Source organism: Phodopus roborovskii, unplaced genomic scaffold (genome assembly GCF_943737965.1).
Source record: "Phodopus roborovskii unplaced genomic scaffold, PHOROB, whole genome shotgun sequence".
NCBI classification, from domain to species: domain Eukaryota; kingdom Metazoa; phylum Chordata; class Mammalia; order Rodentia; family Cricetidae; genus Phodopus; species Phodopus roborovskii.
Window position 1 is genome coordinate 5,081 of NW_026125350.1, and position 27,856 is coordinate 32,936.

The 27,856-nt window shown below is 47.7% G+C and overlaps 1 protein-coding gene and 1 long non-coding RNA gene across 2 annotated transcripts; one reads left to right on the forward strand and one right to left on the reverse strand.

Moving 5' to 3' along the window:
• The first annotated feature begins 1,702 nt into the window (after positions 1-1,702).
• LOC127214391 (uncharacterized) lies at positions 1,703-4,678 on the forward strand. The gene is made up of 3 exons (XR_007833831.1): positions 1,703-1,794; positions 2,930-3,092; positions 3,910-4,678. It is a non-coding gene; the product is annotated as an uncharacterized LOC127214391 (long non-coding RNA).
• LOC127214382 (regulator of MON1-CCZ1 complex-like) lies at positions 4,462-27,733 on the reverse strand. Its single transcript, XM_051174815.1, is given in 24 exon segments — positions 4,462-4,562; positions 5,005-5,163; positions 5,166-5,229; positions 5,313-5,381; positions 5,471-5,575; positions 5,801-5,878; positions 6,112-6,147; positions 6,149-6,229; positions 8,287-8,393; positions 9,138-9,173; positions 9,176-9,265; positions 10,252-10,305; positions 10,472-10,516; positions 13,257-13,340; positions 13,343-13,367; positions 14,152-14,257; positions 14,355-14,444; positions 16,195-16,298; positions 16,565-16,705; positions 19,948-20,034; positions 22,180-22,236; positions 25,054-25,138; positions 27,124-27,200; positions 27,541-27,733. Coding segments are annotated over 24 exon segments (1,962 nt in total). The 5' UTR covers positions 27,643-27,733; the 3' UTR covers positions 4,462-4,482.
• Positions 27,734-27,856: the final 123 nt, after the last annotated feature.

Below are 27,856 nucleotides of genomic sequence, written 5' to 3' on the forward strand. Positions count from 1 at the left end.
TTACTTTGGTCGTTTTTGGGTATCAGTGGCCATCAAAGATAGTTGGGAGGCTCAGTGCATTGTGCCGTCTCAGGTGGCTTTCTGGGGTGTCTGCCACATTCCAGCAGTCTCTCCACTTAGCGGGGTGATGGGGTAAAGCAGGAAGACCCCAGGAGTGCCAGCTCTAACCAGACACTCTCCTCCCTAGTGTGTTCTACGTCCTCTACTAACAGTACCTGACCATTATTGATGACACCATCTTTAACCTCAGTGTGTCTCTGGGCTCCATATTTCTGGTGACCTTGGTGGTCCTGGGCTGGGAGCTGTGGTCTGCAGTCATCATGTGTGTCACCATAGCCATGATCCTGGTCAACATGTTCGGGGGTTATGGGGCTGTGGGGCATCAGTCTGAATGCCGTGTCCTTGGTCAACCTAGTGATGGTGAGTCCTGCTCTAAGCTCTTGTGACCTGGGTTTCATGTGAGTTCTGAAGGGGCCTGAAATATGTGGCTGCCTTTTGCTCGTAGGTGCCCAGGGAGAGATGGGATGAGTACTTGAGTCCGCAGGGCACCGAGAACAGGAGTGCACTAGATCACCCGGGAGCAGGCGATCACTCAGTTTCTGAAGCTGGGCAGTCCCAGCCCTCAGGTGGCTGAGGCAGGAAGCTCGTAAGTTCAAGGCTTCGGTCTTATCTCCTTTTGTTTTTAGCTGTAGTGAGTTGTGTAGCCTTCGGTGCTGTGGCATGAAAATGTCTCCACGATCTGTTTGGGTGTGCTGTCCTCCGTTGTCCAGAAAGGACCGTAAAGCCACTTGACCTGGTATGATGGCACACGTTACAATCCCAGCAACCGAGAGGCCCTGCAAGCTAAGAGGCCAGCCTCAACCACAGTAAATTCCAGAACAGCCTAGACTACAAATTGAGATCCTGTCTCAAAAACAAAAAAAAAAAAAAAAAAAAAGGCTGTGGTAGCCAACTCAGCTTTGTAGAGTGCTTGCATAGGATGCATGAACCCAGACTTCAGTCCCGGCATTTTGTAAGCTCTGGAGTGTATACCTGTAGCCCCAGCACCGGGGAAACAGAGGAAGAGGGTCAGAAGTTTCTAAGTCATCATCCCTCAGCTACACAGCAATTTGAGGTCAGCTAGGACTCAATGAGATTGTCTGGAAACAAAGAAATTGTAGCTCAATGACATTAAGACACCCGAGTTTTACATACCAGGTTATTCTGTAGGACTTCCCCACAGTTGCCAGATAGAAAGTATTGAAAATGTAGCCAGGTGTGGTTGGCACACACACCTTTAATCCCAGCACTCGGGAGGCAGAGGCAGGAGGATCTCTGAGTTTGAGACCAACATGGTCTATAGAGCAGTTTCTCAACAGCTGGGACTACATGGAGAAACCATATCTCAAACAAACAACAAACAAACAAACAAAAAACCTGACGATGTGAGCTTGAAAAAGTATTAATGAGATGTCAACATTCAGATTGGAACATGTTGAGAGTGGCATGAGGCCCAGACGGAAGTGACCATGTGCTAGCTCAGTGGGGAAGCACATAGGTAACCTTGAAAGGGTCCAGAAATTCCCCAAATCAAAGCCATGAGGCTTAGAAAAGCTGGGTGCTGGGTAGTGCCTAGAGGACTTCCAAGCTCCCTGGCTGCCGTTGAGGGAGTTTTCAGCTGAAGAGATTGCTTTCTTTCAGAGCTGTAAGATTTCTGTAGAGTTCTGCAGTCACATAACAAGAGCATTCACCGTGAGTACTAAAGGAAGCCGAGTCGGCCGAGCAGAAGACGCGCTGGCCCACATGGGTAGTTCTGTGAGTATGCTAGGCCCCAGGATGGGTGGGGCTACTATTGTGGGTGCCCTCAGAAGACACACAAATTGAGTGGGTAAAACAGAATTGGGATCCATTCCTTAAATGGGAGCTCCCGGCAGTGACAGATTTTCACAGACTCCACTAAATAGCTAGCTACATCTTGAACAGACCTGCAATTCCTCAGAATTGTCCTTGTGTGGTCTCTTTTAGGCAACTAGATGGCTTAAACAGGAAGTCTAGACCTGTGAGAGCTGGAAGCCAGCATTATGTGGCGACAAGAGAAAGAATCTCCTGAGTTGGAGAGCTTGCTGCTCTAGCTGACGCCTAGAGGTGCCTGACCCAGCTCTTTATCCCATCAGTCCCTCTGCCGCTTAAGAAATACCGGTAGAGTGAAAACTTAAGCATCTGTTTTGCAACAATGTCAGATACTTAAACTACTTCCCCAGGCCAGCAAGACAACTGAGTCAGGTCCGAGGTGCTTGTTCCGCGAGCCTCTTTGACCTGCACACCCAAGTGGAAGATAGAAAGTGAGGACGGAACTCCATGCATTTCTCTTGTCCACCCCCGCCCGCACTATCATCTTTTAATTGTCCTAGTTTCCATTCAAGAATGTGTCTTAGTTCAGACACTGCTTGATTTGAACCGAAGCCAAGGCCGCTACAGTTGAGAAGTGGAAGAGAGAGTTTTCTAGAAAAGCATCTTTTACCCCCTTAGCTCTCTTCTGACCTTTTCCAAGACTTTTCTCTAGGGCTGGCTGACTCAGCCAGTGAGGCGCCCACACCAAGCATGAGGATCTGAGTTTGAACCCCAGCACTGGCATGAGGAGATGGGCACACTGGTATGTCTGCAACAACAGCTGTGGTGGGCAGAGATGGCTGGATCCCTGGAGTTCACTGGTCAGCTGTCTGAGCTCCAGTTTCAGTGAGACTGTCTCAGCACTGAGGAGATACTCAGCCTCCAGCCTCCACACCTTTGCACTCAAACATCCTCAGATACAAACAAAGCAATCCTTTTCTTCCGGGCTCAGAAAGCAGAGTTCGGCAGCTGTCCCATGGCCCTTTGGACACCGATACTGGGCAGGTTTGTGTGACGATGCATCCTCGTCAATGCTAACAAGTCATTTCTACCTCCTCAGGTGTTCAGTGGAATCACACTTACAAAATTTGGAGGGATTGCGGTGTTGGCCTTTGCCAAATCTCAAATCTTTGAGATATTTTACTTTAGGATGTACTTAGCCATCGCCTTACTTGGAGCCACTCATGGGCTGCTATTTCTTCCCGCCTTACTCAGCTACATAGGTAAGAGTACTTGCTTTTCACAGGCATGGGAGGAAAACATTTCAGAGAGAGCATTGTATTAGCTGGGCATGGGGTCACAAATGGCAGTCCCAGCCTTGGGAGGTGGAGGACAGATCCAGAGGTCAAGGTCATGTATAGTGTGTTTGAGGCCAGCCTAGGCTCAAAGACTCTTGATGCAGAAAGAAATTTTTAATCTTGAACATTCCTGTGTAGTATTTGAATTTGTACTGGTGGCCACCTGATAGTTCATACTGCATACAAAACTATAAAAGGAAAAAATAAAGGCTCCCTAGACTTTTAGTTAGCCAATTATTTCACTGTTGTTCTGGAAACTCCAACAAAGGCTGGAGTGAGTTTTTGAGTATCATCAGCAGGCTTGAGCTGCTGCCAGCAGTACAGGGCAGCCTGTTTTCCTTCCTGGCAACTGTCCAGAGCTGAATGTTACTGCTGCTCTTGGTGACTCTGCCGCATACAAACGGCCCCTGCTTGAAGAGAATGGGACTGACTTGTTTACAGCTTTGTTAGGGAGTCCAAGAATTAAAATAGAAGAATTGGAGGCCAGAGTGATGGCTCAGTGGTTAAAAGCCCTGGATCCAGGTTTGATTCCCAGCACCCACATGGCAGCTCACAGCTCTCTGTAACAACAGTCTAAGGGGATCTGACACCCCCCTTCTGGTCTCTGGGGGCACTGCACACATATTGTGCATGGCCATATATGCAGGCAAAACACCTGCACACAAAATAGAAAAACCAACAAAACCAGGGGCTTTCTTCCATACCTAAATTATTTATACTTCTTTTCTTTTGTCTCACATAGGACCATCGGTAAATAAAGCTAAAAGACACACCACTCAAGAGCGATACAAAGGGACCGAGAGAGAACGGCTCCTCAACTTTTAGCCTTGTAGCAGGCTTTGGTGACTTTGTCTATGTAGAGGTCAAGTTTCTGCAGAACAGCTGTGCTGGATGCCGCTTGCTCCTAGGCATTAGGCTGGGTCACAGCTGTGGCAAATGCAGCTCCACGCACACTTTTAAACTCAGGAATGCACCTATGACTGTGAAGCAGTATTATGGAAGCTGAAGATGACAGTTCCTGGCCCCTACAGCATTAAAAAAAAAAAACAAAACCTTATCTTGGGCAAGAGGAAGGATACTTGGATGGCTGCAAACGTGACCCAGTTACCATCTGAGAAGCCACTCAGTCCACGTGCTATCTCCTTTTTCAGGAAATAGCCACCACACACATTCTATAGCTTATTTTTTAGCAACATTTGAGGATATTGTAGGTACTTTATTACAACATTCTGTAGTTTAAAGAGCTTTATTAATGCAATAAATTAACTTTGTACATTTTTATATTTAAAAAAAAAAAAAAAACTATCAAGGGACTTCAGAATGTCGTAGGCCTCATCAGAGCTTGTTCTCCAAAAACCTGCTTGAAAAAGGCAACGTGTTCTTCACAGTGTTCTCCTGTGGGGAAATGTAGCCTCAGTCACCAACAGTTATGGCATGGGAAGAAGGGAATGCAGACAGAACTCATGGGTTTTAACTTATTTTTCTTTAATAAAATACCTCATCCTCCTAAAGTTTGAGATCACTTATCACTTTGTATTGCGACCCAGCCAACTGCCCTGTGTTAGACCGATGAGCAGCCTGTCTGCACTATATACACACATCCATACATACACATGCCCAGTAACTGAAGCTCGTTCCCACTTGCACCCCATTTACTACCACTTTCTTAAAAGACCCCTGAATTCCTCTCCTGAGTCTCAGAGGGTGGGTAGTTCTGATCCATCAGATTCTGTATCTTCTTGAATGCAGACCCCAGGCCAAAGGTGTTGGGAACTTCAGAATGTTTCCACCCAGGAGTATACTCTATTGTTTGTGGTCACCCCAGGCCTTCCCTTACCTGGTGTGAAGTTAGGGTTCCCTCGCAAACGCTGGTTTCGCTGTTCAAAGAAACGGAATATAGTATAGAAGAGCATGACATCATCTGTCTGCTTGGCAGCATCTAAGAATTTGGGTGCAGAAATGTTGTCATGGCCACCAATGCCCCGGATGAACCTAGGGCAGCCAACACTTGGTGTTTGGATAGAAGAACTTCTACAATCTCATCATTTGCTGTTGAAAGTCTCTGGAAGCAAGAAAGGAGGAGGTCAGGGCAACCACAGGAAGGGACGCTGGTGACCCCAAAGCTGTGGCAGGCAGAGCACTTACCTTCAGCATGTCCAGAGATAGCTGGTGGGCAGGAGGGTAAAAGCTTTCCAGGGACAGCAGCAGGCAGGCCTGAAAGACAAGAGTCAACTAGCGTCAGCTGCAAGGTTAGCACTGGGAGGTTTTGGTGGCTACAGCAGTGAAGACCCAGTGGTACTGACCAAAGGTTTGGAGTCGCTGAGCACGTGGTACTGCAGAAACTGGTGCAACATGTAAAAGAGGTTGTGCTGGACAAGTGTCTTGATGACAAGTTCATGGAAGTAATGCTAGGAACACAAGAAAGGTAAAGGACGTTACCAAGTCACCCAACCATGACTGGCTGAGGGCTGCAACAGCCTGGACCCCAGGCCACAGTTTAGGGGTAACGGCACTCTCAACCAAACTTTGCATTCCTGCTGAAAGCAACTGCCATGTTGGGGCTGCATGTGAAAAAGCCCGACAATACATGTCTGACCTGATGCCTAAGACAGCAAACACCTCTCTGAAGGTACCTGTACTGGAATCTGAAACTGGCTCAGAGAACGAATATACTCCGTCAGTACAGCTATCACTAACTTGTGTGGCATCTCCTATGGAGAAAGAAGGTCTTCTCGGTTGCAGAAGGGGCTGCAGGCACCCCACGGTCCCCAGGAGAGTGGTCCAGGGTCGTGCTTTGCTGGGGTTAAACAAACCCTTGTCTTTATTAGAAGCCAACCTGACTGACAGCCCCAGGCCCTCCCCCAGTACCACTAACTGAATCACAGTGTGAGTCCTGTTGCTGCCTCACAGTCGCCCATTCAGGAGGCCAGAAAGCATAACACACCTTATTTCCCACGAATGGGACAGCACGTGCGTGTACACGGGGACTGGTCCACCACCGCTTGGGTCCGCACCGGCCTTTTGAGAGGTGGGTTGCTCCGGCTTTGCCCTGCTTCTACTGCCTAAAGAGACAAGTTGTGACCTTAATCATCTTCCACAGGAATAGCACCCATTACAGTTAACCCCAGACTGAATTCCTAGACAAACCTAATGTGAGTAAGACACTTGACAAGCCAACCAAACCTTGCCGATGCAGAGCTGGTCCCCTGGCAAACACTCCAGGGTTGTTAGTAGTGCAAGATTGAAATTAAATTAAGTCACAGTTGCACTTTTTCTAACCTCTGAAGACTTGTAACCGATCCGGCTTCTTTTTAACCCTTTGAGCTACACCCACCCCCATTTATAAAGCTCTACTGGGCAGTAAACGGCTCCTAGACTGGGTCTATGCTGGAATTTTTTTTTACTCGTTTTTGTAGTGTTTGAAATGGATGCAGGGCCTCGCCCATCTCTGCTTCTACCACCATCTAGGCCACCATTGATGAGGTCAATGGTGACCAAGCGCTCCCCCAAAGACTGAGCAGAGCTGCTCCAGCTCTGTCCCTGGTGAACAGGTTCAACTTCAGTGTGTACGGCTTGTCCCTCACACCTCGTGATGACAGGGCGGGAAACAGTGTCTCCCACTGTCACAAGCCTCCTTGCCAAACTAGAAGTACTAAATGGACAGTAATAAGCCACTCTAATTCCCCCAACCTTTCACTGAACATGTGATGTCTATTAACTGGAACACACATTAACCAATGTCTCAGGGATCCTGATGGTGACAGTATCCTAGCATATCCTTTTTTGCTATTGTAAGATAAAACCATTTTGTGATGCTGCCAGTAAATGATGGTGAAGGCAGAGACCAGAAACATGGCTGCTCAAAATGCTAAGGACCACTGACTGTTAAATACTTAACTCTTAACTCTTTTCTGAGGCTCAAGAAGAAGCAATGTAAAAAAAAAAAAAAAAAAAAAAAAACAGCATTTGCAGCCCTTCCCCCATCTTCTATCTATAGAGCTTGACACAGCAATCACAACATGATCTTACAACAGCTGTGATGGCCCAGGCCTGTCAGCCATCAATCATGGATCTAGGAGGAGCGCATAGGACCCCAACCCTCCCTGAACTACTGGCTACTGATGAAATCTGGGGGAGAGACGGCTATGGCCTTCAGGTGTGCACCCAACAGTGATCCAGGCTCCAATGGACATTTTCAAGCCTGTGCACACAGTCCTTGTTAAAATCTGGGTCACAAAACAAAGCCATCAAAATGGGACAGAGACTTAGCCAGGCACAGGCTAAGTGGCGATGCCTTTAATCCCAACACTCAGGAGGCAGAGGCAAGTGAATCTACTAGTACAAGGACAGCCTGGTCTACTGAGGGAGTTCCAGGACAGGCTCCAAAACTGCAGATAAACCCTGTCTCGAACACCGCCCCCCCCAAAAAAAGACTTGTAGGGAGGAGGGGGTGACAGGAGAGAAAAGGGAGGGGCAAGGTAATAGGGGGAGGGTTAGAGTAAATAGTATGCCGCACACACATACGAAATTGTCAAAGAACAAATTCCAATAAAATGTGTTGGCGAGGTACCTTGGGACATTCCTTTAATACCGGCACTTGGGATTAAAGTGCTCTCTGACTTTTAAGGCCAACCTGGTCTACATAGCAAGTTCTAGGCCAGCTAGAAATACACAGGGAGACCCTGTCTAAAAAAAATGTTTAACTGGAATAAAAATAATTATTAAAATTTACTTGAGTTTTCATACAGGTACATGTTGTACGTTGTGCACACCTCACCCATACTTCTAGATAGCCTTATATTTGTAAATATTGCTAAAGTGAAGGGAAGAAGGCGTAGCTAATAATGGAGATCACACTTAATTTACTAAGTGCAGGCTCTGGCCAAAGCCCCGGCTGACTTTCTTCCCACAGAATAGAAGCAGACCAAGAGCATGTGCACAGGTGAGCTCAGACTTTGAAAAGCAGAAGCAGTGAAGGTGCTGAGTCGGAGCCTCATGCCAGCGGCACAGAGGGACCCTGGGTACACCACTGTCACCTTGCCCTGCCATGTGTCAAACCTCCGACATTATGCTATCTAACCCACACCATACAGCGGGACTCCTTCACAATCTAACTTACCATTGTGTAGCTCTGCTCGGCATCCAAGTACTTTTTATACTCATGGTTGAGTTTATCAAAAACAGTGGCTACCACCGGCAGCGTGGCTCTGTCTGACTCGGTCAGCACTGGAAAGGACAATACACAAGATCGGACCCAGTGTAATCAGAATCTCAGTGTGGCGGTGACAAGGAAATCTCAAAGGGGAACCAATGGAAACACTGATTTAAAGGACCTTCAAAGAAATGTTTTAGAGAACCAGCACCTCAAAATCAGTCAGGACCCCTGTTGGTGACGAGAGGCAACAAGCAAGGCAGGTGTCACTAAAGGACACTGGCTGTGCAAGCAGCTTTCCCCTGGAGCCACCTGCCTACAGCTGCTCTCTACCAAAGTCTACAAGTCATTTGTGTGTTTCCCAATATTTCCGATGGGTTAAGTAACCCATCCTTCAAACATGCAGCCCTGAGTACAAAGATGAAAGATGGATGGGTGTGCCCTGGCAAAATGGTTCAGCAGGCAATAAGCAAATACTCACCAGGCCTGGCTGTGTTCAATCTCAGGGGCCCGTGCTAGAGAGCAGACTCCTGTAAGTTGTCCTCGGACATCCAGCTGTGTACCATGGTACGTGCTCACACATATGCACACAAGTAAAATTCATAGTTGTTTCTAAAGATGGTGGTGGGCTGGGCAGTGGTGATGCACACCTTCAATCCCAGCACTCAGAAGGCAGAGGAAGGCAGATTTCCTGAGTTCAAGGCCTGCCTGGTCTACAAAGGGACAACCAGGGCTACATAGAAAGCCTGTCTTGAAAATCCAGAACAATAACAAAAAAAGTGGGAACACAGAGCTGTGGGGAGGGTGAGTCCACTTACTCTGTGAACAGACAGACAGGATAACCGTCTTGCACCCTTCCTCTGGAGAAGAAAGTCCATCAACCTCCCCTTATCTGGCAAGAGATTGACTATGGGCTGAAGTTTCACCTGGAGGTTCCAGAGGTAACCTAGGTGTTAAGAGACAGCAAGTTCAGCAATATAGTACAAGCCAGAGCCAAAGCCAACAAAGAATGCCCTCGACCTCTTCAGGTTAAGGACTGCAAATACAGTCAGTGTCCCTCTCTTCCTAATCAACGTGGAGCCAGGAGATTCAGGGAGGTGGCTGATTGTGGAAAAACTGAGTCACGCTATCTTGAAAACATGGCTCACAATGAACAACATTTACAGCCACACCAATGGTTATCTCCATGGAGACAAGGACAGCAGCTCAATTCCCTAGCTGGGCCTAGCTGTGTATGCTAGTTTCTCCTCTACTAGTTCATGGGTGCAACAGGTAACTCCACAAACTGTCAGTGAACTCTCCATCCACTCATCGGCCTATGCATGTACTAACAAGCAACCTTGTGTCACGTTTCTCAGGGTCCCATGGGAGAAAGGTGTCACATTAAAAATAATTTGAGGGACCAACTTCTCAGCTTTGCAAATCTAGCACTGTTGTCAATGTATGGGGAGAAGTGATTTGGTTACTTGCAGTGGGTGTCTGACATTCAAGCTAACCCTCCCCGCTAGAGGATGAGACTAGAAGATCCTCAAAATGATTAAGGATTAGTACTAAGTTCTCAGATGCAAAACCAGAGAAAACGGGATGAAGGAGACATCACCAGCAAGACAGAATAAAGGATGAAGTTTCTTAGGCAGAGTTACATGGGAGGTGGGGTCAGAGGTGAGAATTTGCACCCCTCACTATGGGACGGCTTTTTGAAATGGCTATGGGAATAGAATGGACTGGCCATTCTTAGTCACTTGAGTTATCACACATGTTCATAAAAAATAAATAAATAAAAATAAATAATGACGCTACAAAGGACAGTGTAAGGTGAAAGGCAATCCCACTCAAGACTGAATCACGAGAAGATTCATACTGAAGGGCACTGGCTGTGATGAACCTAAGTCAGCACTGTTTTCTACACTGACAATGTACCCTCAGACCTACCTTGGCTCGCACTGATAATGATGTCTGGTTGAAAGACGATCCATGATGAAGAGTCTATACGTTAAAGGAAATTCCAAATTGGGGGAAACAGATAATAAAAGGCAAGTCCCATTTCACTTAGCACTCGATCAGCTCCCACATGCTGAGGCCACAAAAGGCCTGCTTCCCCAGGAGTGGCCCCCAGGGCTGTGTGGTGGGGACACCGGCTTTGTGAGGATACAGAGTTTACAGGGAACTGGAGACTGGTTGGTCACAGCAGCAGGACCTACAAATCAAGAACACAAGTATAACCAGGCAGCCAGGAAATCCTGCAAGAACTCCAACAGACTCGAAAGGAAATGCTTTGTACTTACTGCCTTGAGCAGACATTACTAGACTACATTAAGTGAGGAGAAGGATGTGACTATCCTGTCTCACTAATGACACACCTTGGAAGAAGGACAGTGTCAGCTACAGTCCATGCAAGTGTGTCCCCAGGAAGAGGAGGCATTTTAAAGTTCACTTTTAAATGTTTCATGGGTTGAGTGTTTTGCCCGAGTGTGTATGCATGCACCACAAACATGTATGGAACCCGATGAGGCCAGAAGATGGTGTTGGATCCCTGAAACTGGAGTCACCGGACAGTCGTCCACCACGTGGGTGCTGCGAACCAAACCCAGGTCCTTTGCAAGTGCAGCAAGCGCCCTTAACCAGTGAGCCATGGCTCTGGCCCCAGGTTTGTTTCCAACCAGAGATGACACATCACCATTAAATGTGTACATTAAACCCTGAGGAACTGACCTGGGTGACTGAAAGGAATACCCAGATTCACTGGTGGGCCAGATGAAGACGCCTTGTGGTTTCTTCACCTAAACAAGCTCCATTACCCACTGCACGGCACTGAGCAACTCTAGGCATAAGAGAACTCACCAAAAAGCACCTCCCACCTCATGTGGCAGGGACCCATCCCAACCAGTTCCAACCAGTTCTTCTGACTGTGTGTCCCGCTCTTCAAGCGAAATAGGGCAGTCAGTGTTGGTGAGCGGCCTAGGGAAGATGGTCACTCTGAAAACATCACCCCCCCAGATGAGGGCCGTGCACAGGCAGACAAGCTTCAGGAAGGCACTGCACACCACTCTGGAGAGGAAACTCCGCTGCCTAGGCCATGCCTCAGTGCAGAGCCTGGAAGTTCAGTCTTCAGAGACCCCAGGTGACTAACGCAACTAAACAAAAGCCACCTGTTCAACAGACAAAACCAACACATCTCTCAAAATCAGTTCCAATGTCAGCACCTGGTGGGCAAGAGTCTTGGATTTTTCTAGGGGCTCATGGTCCAGCAGGAAACACAGCATGAAAGGCCATCATGCACGAATGCTCTACCCGTGCAGACACCCTCGAAGCCCAGGAACCAGCTGGATTCTTCACCTCTGCTACCAGCCGTTCCCCCGCACTAATCCAACACTCTTCAATGAGCAGCCTTGGTCAAGCACTTAGCTCTGTACTGATTCCTTACTACTGCAGCAGAGTCGAGGGTTTTCCCAGTCAGTCATCTGCCATCATCTAATACATACTGCTCATGTTATTATCCAAGGGAGCCAGATGCCAGGAAGCACACAGGTCCTCTGTGCCTTTTGCTGAGCCAGCAAGATGGGTCACCTGCCCCAGTACTAAATGCTTGCTGATCGACCACCTAGAGCGAGGCCTCAACTGTCTCTACAAAAAGCACAAGGCAGTCACAGGCTGAGCAACTGCCACATGGCGGCAGACATGCCTGCTGCCTAAGGAAACACAAACCATGGGTGACTCAGGACTTCAATCAGCTAACTCACTGCAGTCTCCTAAAAACTGCAGGCAACACAGTTCCACTGGAGACTCTGTCCTGAGTGGGTTATCTCTTTCCTCAATCCCTGACCTGCTACTACTCTGATTTCCTCCCCGGCCTTAGCAGGAGGAATGATCTGGAATAAACTCAAGAACCATACCTGTACGCAGTTAGTGTGAGCACTGGCCATCTACTTAACCCAACACAAGGGTGTGGCTCGGTGGTTAGGAGCACTTGCTGCCCTGACAAAGGACCTGGGTTTAGTTTGCAGCACCCACGTGGTGGTAGACGACTGTGACTCCAGTTTAGGGGATCCAACACCCTCTTCTGGCCTTGTCAGGCACCAGACATATATGTGGTGCACACATACACTCTGGGGAAAACAGTCAATCCATAAAACATTTAAAAAGTGAACTTGAACATCAGCCACAGCAAGGGAAGCTTTGACATGCTTCCTCTCTAAGGAGATATTTTCATGGATTGCTGGGAATGCAGCACCCTCTTCTCCCTTCTGACAGTACCCATACATATGCAGATGCACACAAACACAATAAAAGGCAACCTAAAAAAGTAACATAGAATGTTAACCATAAAGAGCCATGTGACTCCATTAAAATAACAGCCTCAATGGGCTGAATTTAATTCCAGGGTCACAGAGCCAGGGAAACAGAAAATGCTAAGGAATTATCAACAATAAAAGAATACATGGCAACCAGGTGTGATGACCCGTGCCTTTAATCCCAGCACTTAGAGGCAGAGGGTGGCATATCTATATTGAGTTAGAGCAAGTTCCAAGACAGCCAGGGCTAACCAGAGAAACCCTGTCTTGGGAAGGACAGAGAGAGAGAGAGAAAGAGAGAGAGAGAGAGAGAGAGAGAGAGAGAGAGAGAGAAGGGCGGGAATGGGAAGTTACTTTCTCCAAGGGAAGATTTCTTTCTCATACAACGGCAGCTCAGAGAGGCAGCAGCAGTTTGTTCTGTTTTCACAAAACAAGACTGGAGATGTAGCTCAGTGGTCAAGCATTTGCTTAGTGAGGTTAAGGTCCTGAGTTCAATCCCCAGGCCCAAAGCAAGCATCCCTCTGAAAACAGAAGACCTGGGAGTCTCTTTCTCTTGTTCCACCCTGAACAAGGCCCCTGACGATCCCAGAGGGATACGGCCACATGGGAAAAAAGCAGTGTTGCTAACTAGTGAATCGCCCTTACCTGCCACGGGGATCTGGTACGGTTGAATTGATCGGGCTGGAAGCACAGGATGATGGAAAGTAACAGTGCCATCGAACTCTCCCGTAACTTGATGTCAAATATTACTGAGGTCTACAGAGTAGGGGAAATGCATCACGTGTCAGTTTGGAAGCCTCTGCCTGCACCCACCCCATGGCCCAGCGCACCGGTGGGGACTGCTGTTGATCGCAACTCTCCTCTCTACTCTGGTCACCTTCACAAAGACTCCCTGCACTGGGGCCTGCTTCCTTGTAAGGAGGTAGAGAAACACAGGCGGCTTCAGAGACAGAGACAGCAGTGTGACCCCCTCCACCCCCAGGAAGCAGGGAGGGGGGAGGCTGGCCTGCTACCAGGGGCTCAGTTAGCCATTCAGAGAAGATCTGTCGCAGACTGGCGGGCCCGACATCCGCAAATACTCTTATCCACACCCACACACAAAGGCCACAGGCTCAAGTGACATCACGGATCTGAAGTGAAGTCCCAACCCAGCTGGCTCAATTGAGGAAGAGTTCCAAAGATCAAATCAAATCTTTTCTCCAAGTTTCTAGCCTCTTTGGTTCCTTTGGACAGGGTCTCCCGTAGCCCAGGTTGCCCTCAAGTGCACTACAGTGCAAAGAAAGACTGTGAACCTCCGACCCTCCTGCCTCTGCCTCCCAATAGGTGTGCCCATCACGGCTGGTTTTTAATCTGGGGATGGGACACGCTAGGGAAGCACTCAAGCAAGCAAGCTCTGTGCCCGTACAAGGTGGATCTGAGTTCAAGGCCAGCCCACTCTGCAAAGTGAGTTCCAGCACAGCCAGAACTACGCAGAGAAAGCCTGTCTGGAAAAAGAGCCCGGAGCAGACAGCAGCATGGCTCCCCTGCACAAGCCTCCTACCTCTGTGTCCTGATGGTGGACCACTACCAGGTTGTCCACGACATTGAGAGCAAACTTCCCCGTCCTGTTTAACTTCAGTATGTGCATCTTCTTACATGCACCCTCCCTGTGAGAAAACACAACACAGGGGTGGTGGCAGGAGGCCGGCAAGCCTTAGCTCGAGTCTAAGATCAGAGCGGGAGAGACCGTGAGGCAGCACGTACCGTGGGAGATGATACAAAACCACCTCTGCTCCCGCACTATTGCAGGTCCGAGAATGATGTCGCAGGAAGAGGACGTAGAGCTGCCCGTATCTAAGCAGAGACAGAGGCACACAGTCACATCTGGACATGTGAGAGCCCCTCCTCCCCTGAGCTGGGCATGTAACTTGGTAGAATAAGGCTTCCTAGCTGCACAGAACTCTGGGTTTGAACACCCAACATAGCATAAACTTGGTATGGTGGCTTAGCTCCTAATTCTGACACTCAGGAGGATCAAGAGTTCAAGGTCATCTTGACTGCAAAACAAGTTCCAGCCCTGCCTAGGCCATATAAGCCCCTGTCTTCAAGGGGTAATAAAACCCCTCCACATATGGATTATGGTCTTCTGTAAGAAAGCCACAAAGCCAAGCACTGAATGCCAAAGCAGGGAAGAAACAGAGGCCAGCAGTCAGGACAAGTGACACTTATTTTACTTCTATCTTTGCATGTTCTTTCATAGTCTGAGGACGTATCCCATTTAAAAAAAAAAAAAAAAGGACAGGACATTCGCTCCTCACAGTAGCTGTCACCTCTAGCTCTGGAATGTGCTCCTCTGTCCCAGCAATGAATTCAGCGCTGGGCCTGCCTCAGTGGCAAGGAGACCAAAGGAAGGGAACAAGAACCCAGCCACTCCAGCCAGGACTGTGCTCACTTCGCAGCTCTCAGAAAGGAAACGGGGAGTACATTCTACTAAAAAATACAATACTAGCCTGGTGACGGTGGGCACCTTTAATCCCAGCACTCAGGAGGCAGAGGCAGGAGGATCTCGTGAGTTCCCCGACAGGCTCCAACACTACAGAGAAACCCTGTCTCGAGAAACCCTGTCTCGAAAAACCAAATAGTAGTACTTTTTTAAAGTTAAGTTGGGAAAGTGAGCGAAGAGCTAAAAACGGTTTAGAATTTGGTTTTCGGACTGGGGATAAACCTTACACATGCTGGGCACTATATTTCACCTCAGCTCCTGGAGCCAAACCGTGACAACTGCCGATGCAGAGACACAGCGTAGAAATGGTTCTTTGTGTCAATTCCATGTTTGCTTGCCAGTTTTCAGTATGAAACTCTTGAGCTATCTGTATTTCCAAGCAGTTACAGAATTTTCCACATAAACAATTCCACTCCATGTTTGTTAGAGGTTTAAAATTTATATTTTGAGGGCCAGGCAGTGGTGGCGCACACCTTTAACCTGAGCATTTGGGAGGCAGAGGCAGGAGGATCTCTGTGAGTTCAAAACCTGCCTGGTCTACAGAGTGAGTTCCAGGACAGCCAGGGCTTTGCAGAGAAACTCTGTCTCAAAAAAAAAAAATCAAAAGAATTAATGTTTCATTGAAATTGTTTCAGTGTTGTCATTGTGTCAGACAAGAGAAGTTAAAAAAAAAAAAAAAATCATCCTTAGACCACAAACTAATACAATAAAAAGAAAATGCCAGGCCTGGAAAGATGGTTCAGCAATTAAGAGCACTTGCTATTTTTCAAAGGACCCAGACTCAATTTCCAGCACCCACAGGGCAGCAGCTAATAATTATTTCTAACCCCACTTCAAGGGAACGTGATGCCCTCTTCTGACCTCTGTGGGCACTGCACACAAGGTGCATACACACACACTCATAAATAATATTTAAAAATAACTATTTTTTTTAGAGTGGCAAAGGACCTTAGATTTTTCTGTATTTGCTAAATTCAAGTACAAAACCAAAAAAGGGAAGTTCTTGTTATTTGTTTTAAGGGTTTTACTGTGAGCTCCTAACACACTCTTATTACTTAGGTCACTAAAGGCAATTACAAAAGGAACCCTCTGAAGACATACATGATTGCCATTGCAATGTCTCGTTCTGAAAGGCTAAGTTTGGTTGACTTCGGTGCAGCTGGTAATTCAATCTCAAACTTGGGGAGTTTCGACATGGTGCCAGCCTGTTTGGGGGAAAGTTTGGGAAAGTTTACAACCACTCCTTCCATGTTTTAGTTTGCTCTACATTAAATCAACAAAGACACACACTATCTTCTAATCCTCTCCATAGTCCCAGCCAGCCATTCCTGGAACTGGACGGTCGGTGAAGTATGCCCCCTAGTGGTCAGAGATGCAAGGTTCATGTTTAGGACAGGGTTCATTTCAGGGAGAGCTGAGTGAGGGAAGGGGGCTGGGGAGTTATTTTAAGGGGGTTGGGGCTCACGCTTACCCTAAAATAAAAAGGCTGCAGAACATTTTCGAGAACTGTGGTGGACAGCAGGATCACGGAACTCTCAGGACAGTACATGTACCAGTTCACATTAATGTTGTGGCTCTTCAGGAGTTTGAGACTTCGTTTCTCAGGCAACACCTGGGACCAAGGTCAAGAAACAGAACAGAATCTTCAGATTAAAAAACTGCTACAACAAATTAGGTAAAGACAGCCCAAAAGGCCACTGAGGGCTAAGGACAGGCCCAACTGGTAGAGTATGGTGACTTTTTTGTTAATGATCTAACAAATAAAGCTTTCCTGAAGATCAGAGTGCAAAGCTAGCCACAGCCATAGAGGTCAGGCAGTGGTGGTACACACCTTTATTCCCAGAGCTCAGGAGTCAGAGGCAGACGGATCTTTGTTAGTTCAGGGCCAGCCTGAGCTATGTGAAATCGATCCAGTCTAAAAGAGAAACAGCACTCACACAAAGGTGATCTCAGCACTCGGGATCCCACACCTTTAATCCCAGCACCAGAGAGGAGTATAAGGAGGGAGGAGACAGGAGCTCAGTGCAGTCTGAGGTTTGGTGGAGAGCAGAGCAGTCTGGAGATGCCGTCTGAGGGCAGGATCGCCCTTTGGTCTGAGCGTTGGTAGAGGGGAGAACTCTCTAGAAGCTGGCCACTTTGCCTCTCTGATCTTCAGCTTGAAGGCTAGGCAGTATTGGCACACTCCTTTGATTTCAGCACTCAGGAGGCAGAGGCAGAGGCAGGTGGATCTCTGAGTTCAAGGCCAGCCTGGTCTACAAAGCAAACTGCAGGACAACAGAGCTGTTACACAGCTGGAAGAAGAAGAAAAAAACCAAAAAAAAAACTGAAACTGAAAGATCCTAATACCTTCTACATAATCGCCAATTAAGAGATCACAGAGGCAGCGTCTACAGGCCACAGAGCGTATTAAAGGATGGACAGATGGGGCTGCTATGGACAGTGAGAAAAGACCCCCACAGGCAGGAGAAACACACCTGCGGTTTTAGCATATACAAACAACTACAACCCAAGAGCAAATAACCCAGTGGAAAACAGGCAGGGAGCCGAAAGAGTGCTTTCCTCAAAGACAAGACACATGGCCCCAGCTCACAAAGCATGCTCCAGGCTGGCTGAAGCCATACCAAGAAGCAGGCCCTAGGTCTGAGCTGGGCAGCTGTGGGAAGGGGGTGTTGCTAACCGTCGGAGAAGTGGGCGTCAAAACTACAGTGAGAGCGGGGGGGGGGGGGGGTGTCCTTTAGACAGATATTAGCAAAGCAAAACCAAGACTGCCAGGCATGGCGACAACCCTGATCTAGCAGCTGAGAAGCTGAAGCAGGGAGATTGTCAGGAGTTCCCAGGCAGCTTGCCCAGCATGCAGAAGAGCATGGGTTTGAACCTCAGAACAGCAGTAGCAAGTGCTGGCAAGGAGTGTGGAAAACTAGAGCCCTGTATGCTTCTGCAAGGGGACAGATCGATGATCCAGCATGGCAAAGTCTAAACTTAAAACAGAGCTACCACAGGGGCCAGCAGTCCACTCTGACTACACGCATCTAAAACAACAGAAGCAGAACTGTGACAATTTATCTGCACACCCATGATTCACAAAAACATAAAGAGGCAGTCAAATGCCCACCATTGGATGAGTGGACAGAAAAACATAGTCCAGTGACTGTATCCCAGCCTTAAGATGGAAACCCTGTCATAAGCGACAACATGGAGGAACAAGACAGTTCTGTATTCACTGATATTATGTGAAGAACACTGTCACACTTAACTGAGAGTCCAGTGACGGTGGCTGTAGGCTGGGGAAGGGAGAAAGGAAACTAGGAACACTTCACAAGGAGACTAAAGATGCTTCTTTCCTTTTTTGTTTTTTTTTTTTTTTTTTTTTTTTGGCACAGGGTTTCTCTATGTAGCTTTGGAACCTGGAACTCACTCACATAGATCCGACTGCCTCTGTCTCCCAAGTGCATGCACCTCCTCCTTACCCCCCAGCTGCTGAAGATGTTTAATGCTACTCAACTACAGGCTTTCTCCAAAGCCAAAGAAAATTAAAGTGGTCCAATAAGTGGGCAATGTCCAAATGAGAAGATCCTTCTTTCTAGATCAGTGGTTCTCTGTGGGATGTCCTGTATGCTGCAAATATGTGTTGTTTTTATTGGTTAATGAATGAAGCTGTTTCAGCCCAATGGCCAGGGAAAATGTAGCTAGATAGGAATTCCAAACAAAGATACAGAGAACAAGTAGGCAGAGTTGAGGGGATGCCATGTAGCCTTGGGGGAGGACATCACCAGTAAGCCACAGTCACATAGTAATACAGATTAGAAGAAATGGGTTAATTTATAAGAGAGAGAGCTAGCCAGTAATAAGCCTAAGCCATTGGCCAAACAACTATAAATATATATTAAGCCTCTGAGTGGGTTATTTCATAAGCGGCTGTGGGGTCCTGGTGGGCAGAGAAAAGGCCCAGTGGGACCAGGCAACATGGAGAAAAACCTTCCAATTACAGTTCTCAACCATACTAAAGCTGCAGCCCTTTAATACAGTTCCTCGTGTTATGGTGACCCCCGCCCCCAACCATAAGTATCTGTGTTTCCTGATGGGCTTAGGTGACCCGTGAAAGGGTTATCTGACACTAAAGGAGTCAAGACCACACGTCGAGAACCACTGTGATCGTCAGACAGTGAGACTCTTTCTCTTTGATGGCAATAAGATCCAAGACCAGCAACAGTGTGCAAAAAAAAAAAAAAAAAAAAAAAAAAATGCCCACACTGCTACTGAAAGTGCAAACTGCTTGGCGGTGGTGGTGCACACCTTTAATCCCAGCACTCGGGAGGCAGAAGCAGGTAGATCTCTGTGAGTTCAAGGCCAGCCTGGTCTACAGAGTAAGTTCCAGGACAGCCAGGACTCTGCAGAGAGACCCTGTGTCAAAAAAACAAAAAGAAAAAAGAAAGAAGGAAAAGAAAGTGAAAACTTCTACGACAAATATAGGTACTGTTTCACCCATGAACATGAAGAAACATGTGAGCGGGCTCACTGAACTTTCTAACTGTAATGATAAAACGGTGAAACGGAGCCAGACATCCTTTTAACAGAAAGTGGTGAGCAGAGATGTTCTCAGAACAGCCTGGAAAAACAGTCTGGGAAAAACAGCCAAAGCAGACAGCTATGCAGGAAAAGACTAGGCTGCAGAAGTTTACACGCAAACAACAACGACAGAGGAAAGGGGAAGGAGGTGTGAAGCCCCACTATTGCAACTTTTGCTTTCTGTGCAATGCTTCCTCAAGTAAGAGGCTGGTTCCAGAGCCCTGTGTACTACACGGGCTGCCAAACTGCCCTTGCTTTCTCTAGCAAACCTAACAACCAGTATGATACCTGGTAAAATTCAATGCCTTGATCCGTTATGAAGACAATTTCCGTAGAACTGGTCCAGCAGAATCCTAGTATGTTGGCATTCTTGGTCTGGAAGAATTACAGAAAGAATGGTTTTAGCTGGCTGTGGCTGTGCACGCCTTTAATCCCAGCACCTAGAAGAATCAGGAATTCAAAGCCATCCTTCAAGTTGAAGGCCAGTCTGAGCTACATGAGACATTATGTCCAAAAAAATAAATAAATAAAAATTAACAAAAGGGGCAAGGGAGACACCTTTCGTGGGTAAGAGCACCTGCTGCACAAGGACTTGAGTTCAAATCCCCCAACACACCCAAAAATCACCAAGAGAAGCCATAACCCTAGCACTGGGGTCAGGGGAACAGAGACAGGAAGGCCTCTTGGGCTTGCTGGCTGCCAGCCAGGTTCAGAGAGACCTGCCACATGGGTCTAAGATGGAGAGCACAGAGCAGGACTGAAATGATTACTTATACTATTCTATTATTAAATACAACTGGGGAGTCAGATATTGGGATATAAACCTAATTGGTCAGATAAGCAGTGAAAAGTGGCCAATGTCCTCCTCTCTCTCTCTCTCTCTCCTTCCTTGATCCAAAAGGGCCTTCAAATCTTTCAATGCAAAGGGGCCGACAATCCTACTAAGCCTCTCCATACTACTTCCTCTCTATATGTCCTGGGTCCTCCAAAACCTCTATGGCTAATTCTGGTTAGCTAGTAGCTAGCTCCACCCTCTGATTCAAGGTAAACTTATTGGCAGTCTCAGGAATGTCAGGGTGCGATCAAAATATCCCACAACACATCATCCACTGACCTGCGAGGGCATGCATACCACACACAAGTAAAATTAATATAGTAGTTTTTAAAAGTTTAAAGTTTCTAATTTGTTAATAAGAAAGGTTGTGCTACTCTTCCAAAGCTCAAGTGCTCAGACGTCACTGTCACTTATTAATGAGTTTCTCAGAATGGTTACTCATTGACAAACTTCCCCCCCCCAAACAAGATCTCACTATTATAACAGAGGCGGCCTCGATCTACATCCCCGAAACAAGATCTCACTATTGTAATAGAGGTGGCCTCCATCCAACAAGATCTCACTATTATAACAGAGGCGGCCTCGATCTACATCCCCGAAACAAGATCTCACTATTGTAATAGAGGTGGCCTCCATCCAACAAGATCTCACTATTATAACAGAGGCGGCCTCGATCTACATCCCCGAAACAAGGTCTCACTATTGTAACAGTGGTCTCAGGCTGTGCCTCCCAGTCCCTACCTCCCGAGTGTACCACCACTGTCCGGCTCAAATTCTCTTTTAAATACAACTTTCCTGATTTTGTCCTAACACAAAATTCTGAACCTTAATTCCTTCCACTCTGCCTAACAGAGGAGGAAGCCTGCGTTTACAAAAAGATAATACCCAAGGCACAGAAATTCCAACTTCTGCTTTCAAACTGTTGACATTCTCCCAGTCATTACCATAACGCAGGGCCTGATTGTACAGTGAACACAAAGATGAGCTGCAGCAGCCTGAGACCAGAGAGGGCGGTCCCAGGGCAGGCAGGCCCCGCCAGGCCTCAGACAAGGAGCCGTTTCATACTTAAGGCCCCTGAAGGGCTGGGAGGAACTTGGCCTAAGTGGTGGAGTTTCCTTCCATCTTGAGTACCACTTACCAAGAGCAGTAAGATGCCAAAGTCACTGCCATCTACTGACAGCTCTGGTCACCCTCCCAGCTGCCCCTGGGAGCTCTCTTCGGCCTCATTTATTAAACCCGGCTAATGTAATTCGGACAGACTAGGGTCTATGCCTACACAGAGTGTAAGGAGCAGGGAGGGGACTCATCAAGGGAAGAGCACTTCCGAGAACATCACAAGAAGGCACGGTGGGTCCCTGGCCGGACACACAAGGCAGGCGGCAAGTGCCACAAGGGAGCCCCACCCAGCACTGTGGAGAACCTTTTCACCCATGCATCCCTCCAGTCTACAGCTGAAGAGACAGAGCTCCACAACAGGGGCAACAGTCCAGCATGACAGTTAACCCTCCCACGCCACCTCCGAGGCTCATCACCAACAGACATCTCCCCAGATGGGGACCCCCAGCCTGTGTCTCCACTACCCGACCCAACAGTGGAAGATGCAGGCCAGGAATGAGGCGCCACCCCTCCCCCCCCACCCCTCCCCCCCACCCCACCCCACCCCACCCCACCTCACCCCACTGTACCTTGCATTCTTGTGTGTACTCCAGCTGAGAGTTATCAGGAATGAAATTACAAAAGTCCTGAAAGACAGAAAAGAAAAATGAAGGGAAAATGTCAGATGGAACAGACTGCTATGAGATAAAATGGACAAATGCTTTTGTTTTGTTTTGAGGCAGGGTCTCACGATATAGCTCTGGCTGTCCTGGAACTCGCTGAGAGCTACCTGCCTCTGCCTAATAAGTGCTGGGAGGAAGTTAAAGGTGTGAGCCACTATGCCCAACAAACAGATTTTTTTTGGTTTTGGTTTTGGTTTTTCAAGACAGGGTTTCTCTGAATAGCTTTGGAGTCTGTCTTGGAACTCACTCTGTAGACCAGGTTAGTCTCAAACTCACAGAGGTCTGCCTGCCTCTGCCTCCCAAGTGCTAGGATTGAAGGCCTGTACCATTACCAAGCTCTGACAGGGTTTTTTTTTTTTTTTTTTTTAACATTTATTTATTATGCAGTGTTCTGCCTGCATGTATGCCTGCTCGCCAGTAGAGGGCACCAGATCTCACTACAGATAGTTGTGAGCAATCATGTGGTTGCTGGGGATTGAACCTGATCTTCTGGAAGAGTAGCCAGTGCTCTTAACCTCTGAGCCATTTCTCCAGCCCCAAACAGATTTTTTAAATGATTAGAAAATAGTTCATGTTGGGCAGTAGTGACACACTCCTTTAATCCCAGCACTCAGGAGGCAGAGACAGGGGGATGTCTGTGAGTTCAAGACCAGTCTGGTCTACAGAGTGAGTTCCAGGACAACCAGAGCTATACAGTGAAACAAAAACAAAAATAAACGAAAATAGCTAAACAAACCCCCACAGACAAAACACATAAAGCCCAATTATGGTCAGCTGTCAGCAGCACAAAGTTATCAGTGGTGGTTTGAAAGAAAATGACCCCCAGAGGGAGTGGCTCTATTAGGAGGTGTGGCCTTGCTGGAGGAAGTGTGTCACTGTGGGAGTGGGCTTTGAGGTCTCTTTTGCTCGAGCTTCATTTACAATGGCACACAGTAGAATTCTTGGCTCTTTCTCCAGCACCATGTCTGCCTGCATGCCACCATGTCGCACCATGAGTCGCTGTGGTCACAGTAACTCTTCACAGCAATAGAAATTCTAAGACATCAGTCAGCTAAAGAGTCCATCCAAATACTCAGCTGAAACTCATGAACAGACTTTGAAAATTCATCCCTCAGATCAGGTATGGCAGCTCACACCTAGGATTTCAGCACCCAAGAAGCTGAGGCTTAGAGGCTCTAAGTTCAACACCAACCTGGACTGTCGTAAGTTCCAGGCCAAGCTGGGCCATAAAAGGAGGTCTTGTTGGAGAGAAATAGAGAGGAGAAAGGAAGAGAAAGGAAGGGCAAAGGGAAAGAAGACAAAGTAAAGAGGAAGCAGAGGGAAGGGGGGAGGGAAGAGGAAGGGAAGAAAGAAGTAAATTCCTCATATTAGTGACATCAGGGAAATGTACCGGCTTTCCCTCGGGCTTCCTGAAAATATAATACTAAAGCAGCAGCGAGCTCTGGAGTCTGCTGTTACATGATATTTTGATTGCATTCTGACATTAAATCTCCTTTGAGTCAGAAGGCAGAGATAGCCACTAGCTGACCAAAATTAACCATAGATGTTTTGGAGGACTGAGGACAGATAGGAGACAGGAAGGAGTAAGGCAGAGATTAGAGAGGATCTCAGCCTTTGGATGGCAGAAGAGAGAGAATGTCACTGGTCAGTTCTCTGGTCATTCAGGTCCTTACCCTGATATCTGACTCCTGATTTCTTATTGATAAAGAATAATTAGATAGGGGCTAGAGAGATGGCTCAGCACTGGCTACTCTTCCAGAAGCCCTGAGTTCAATTCCCAGCTACCGCATGGTGGCTCACAGCCATCTGTAATGAGACCTGGTGCCCTCTTCTGGCAATACAGGCAGAACACTGTTTACATAATAAATACATCTTTAAAAAAGAATAATTAGACAAACACATTAGTGTGCTTATCTTCCCTGATTTACAGGCGGCAATAGAGAACCCAATGAGCAGCACTGGTTTAAATGATGAATGTGAGTAAAGACAGGAGCTCCTGTATGCTAGGCTAAATTACAGCTGCATCCCATCCCAAGATGGGAATGGTGATGATTTCCAAGAGATGAGCGCCAGCAAGCCGCTGCAACTATGTTTATCTACCTATTCCTACCCAATCCGGCGAGCAGACATGAGAAACACCGGCTGAAGAAGTGACTTGAATAAGATTAATTCACCAAGCTATGTTGTCAGCTAGGAAGCAAAGATGCAGGACAATCCAAATTACATTTTAAAAATAGAGGCTGGAGAGATGGCTCAAAAGTTTAGAGCAGTGGCTGCTCCAGGAGCCAGATTCAATTCCCAGCACCTACATGGCAGCTAATAGCCACCTGTAGCTCCAGCTCCCGGGGATCCTATGACCTCTTCTGAACTCCCTCAGGTACTGCACACACATGATGCATGGACGTACATACAGGCAAAACATTCATACACATAATCAAGTATTCATTTGTAGAAAAGGGCCAACTTGGAAAGAGGGACGTGAGGAGAGGGAGACGGGAGGAGATAATGGGGACAGAGCATGGGCACAGAACATAATACACATGTATGAAAAATGCCATTACACTCATCCCGTTAAATCATGAGGACACACTGTTTTTGAAAGTCAGACTGATGCTGAGCTCATTCATCCACTCATCTGTCTTTCTTGTCTGAAATTGCTCTCAGCATCCCTACATGACTGGATGTTGTCCATCATCAGGGAGAGGAGACAACTAGAATTCAGCAACTCTGCTTCCGAGCACATGTCTATGTTCTTCCTGGCACTGCTCTAAGCTGTCTTACCACTGTCTTCGCAGTCCTCTGGACAGCCAGTATCTTATTTTCTAAAGAAAACTTAATGCACTTCACTTCTCCTCTGTCGTCCATTCTGAAAGAGAAAGAACTTGTTAAGAAAGAAACCGCCCTGAATTCTAGCTCTTATCGCTATTGACAAGAAGTCACATAACTCTTTGGGAAGCAGCAAGCCCTAGCCTGAAGCTGTGAACAAAATTTATTGACAACAACTTGCTAGTGAAGTGGACACAGGACATAGCCAAGTGGTTGGAGAATTAGGGTCACACACACACACCACCTGAGACGTACTCATTAACATGATGATAGTAACGTTTCCTGGGTGTATAAATATCTCATTATCTAGTCAGTGTGCAACATACTGTGAGCCGATTATAACTCAATAAAGCTGTTTAAAAGAAATGTTTGGGCGCAGTTGGCTCACAGAGACCTGAATGTGATCTCCTAAATGTAAACCTATGTTTAAAAAAAAAAAAAAAAAAAAAAAAAACTTGACACTGTGGCATTATAATTCCAGTGCTGGAGATGAAGACAAGCAGGCCCCTGAGGGTCACTTGCCCTGCTAATGTGAAGGAGACTGTGTCTCAAAACACGAGGACAGGAAAAATGCATACACACATACACAGGTTAAAGGCTGTATCCTACTAATACTTCAGGCTCCTCAGAACCCTGTTTTCCCATGCCTGTGCCGGCTGTCCACAAGACTGCACCTCAGAGCCCCATGGCCTCTGGTAACACATAGTCTAGCAGAGTTATTGCTGTCTCTGCTCCCAACAGCATCAGGAATGCAGACATTATTTCCAAATGCTGAAGTAGCCTCACCACCCCTGATCTGACAGATTTTCACCATCAAGGAAGAGCCCTGATCCCATAGGGAATGTATAAGGTTAAGGCAGGACCTGCCAGTGGGTACATCTTCCATGTGTCCTTCCCTACACAAACACCCTGTTCATGATGTTAGCTAGGTCTAGTCTCCAAGCAGAAATCACTCCTGTCATACCTTAAAGCCTGGCTCAACCCCATCTTGAGGCCAAAGCTGCTTCCCCTAAGGCTCCTTCCCACATCCTGAACAAAGCCTCTAGCACAGAGCTTATCATAGCCAGCAGTATTTGCTGAATCTCTTCTCTCCTACTTTAAGTCTGGGTTCTGGAGGGGGCGCAGGCTAATACAAGATCCCCACCATTTGCCACCGTCGGTGTGTGCTGAACAAGGACAATGAAAGAAGACCACCCTGGCTGTTTGCTACTTCCAACAGCGGGTGCATGGCAAAAGTGATCTGTTTTTCTGATTTTTCCGTTTTTGAAACAGGGTCTTGCTATGCTGTGCAGACTGCCTCTGCCTCGGGACCTGCAAACTACCTCTCTGAGCTTCCCAGAGGGCTGGGATGATAGACAGGCCTGTGCCACAACTGAACTGAGGCCACAAAAATTAAGAATTGGTGGTACTGGGCTGGGAGAGATGGCTCAGAGGTTAGGAACACTGGCTACTCTTCCAGGGGTCCTGAGTTCAATTCCCAGCACCCACATGGTGGCTCACAACCATCTGTAATGAGATCTGGTGACCTCTTCTGGGCTGCAGGGATACATGCAGGAGGAACCATGTATACACAATAAATAAATCTTTAAGAAAAAGAGTTGATGGTACTGCTTATCAAGGGACTGCTATTGTCAACAACACTCACACAACTCTTATAAAGTGGGACAGCCGGTCTGTCACTCTAACCTCAGGGGACCCCTGATTTTTCTCCATTACATTAGGAAGACTACATTTTCCTCCACCCTGCAAAAACTCTAGGAAGCCCTGGGATAAATGAGGAATTGAATGCAAGGACACAAGGACTCGGTTACCTCAAGTACCAAGAAGCAGGTGCCCTGGTAAATTCTGACCCCCACAATTCACTCTGACAGTTGCAAACTGCACCCGCAGGTGCCTGCTGCTTTCCCTACACACGGGATTCCATCCCAGGCTGCTTAGACGAGACCAGAACAAAATGATTCAACTCTGTGAATCAGAAAATCCTAGTGTTTACACGTGAATATTATTCTGAAAAGGGCAAATTACCTAAAAGAGATGGGATTCCTATCATCTGGCCCTTTAACGACCACTCCAGTAGCTCCGCCCGATCGAACAGCAAAAACCTGAGGAAGACGCAACGTTAATGGTCAGAGCTTTGTACAGACCTAGACTCAACCCCTCAAGGATCTCGCTTACCGCACCACACCCTTGATTCATCTTATTTCTAGGTAGGTGCTTAGACGAATTTTAGGAAGAAAGTGCGCACACAGAGCGCCGTGCAAGGACAGGCCAGCCCGAGTCAGCTCGCTCGCACTGTGGCACCGCCCGTGCACTGACGGGCACACCGGGTCGCAGTTCCCGTACGGAACACCGGGCTCGCGGCGCTAACCCTGAGCGCGCACCGGGGCCACGGCGACGCTAACTAAGCGCCTGGGCGCCGGGCCTCGCACGGGCGCCGCTCACCTGCTTGTTGGCCTCGTCGAAGAACACGCAGTTGACCGGGTTCGCCTTCTCGAACTGCACCGGCCGCTCGCACAGCTCCAGGTAGTAGTCCTCGCCGCCCATGGCTGGGACCCGCCGAGCACCGCAGCCCAGGATGCCGACCACGATCGCCGGCGCCGCCGCTGCCGCCGCCGCTCAGGCCGCTGCCCTAGGCCCCGCCCCTCACTCACGTGACTCGCGGCTTCGGCGCTTCAGTGGGCCCGGATAGGTCCCACCACCGTGGCCACGCCCCTAGGGGGAGGAGCTGCATCATGTGACCCGGAAGCCTGCTGACTGC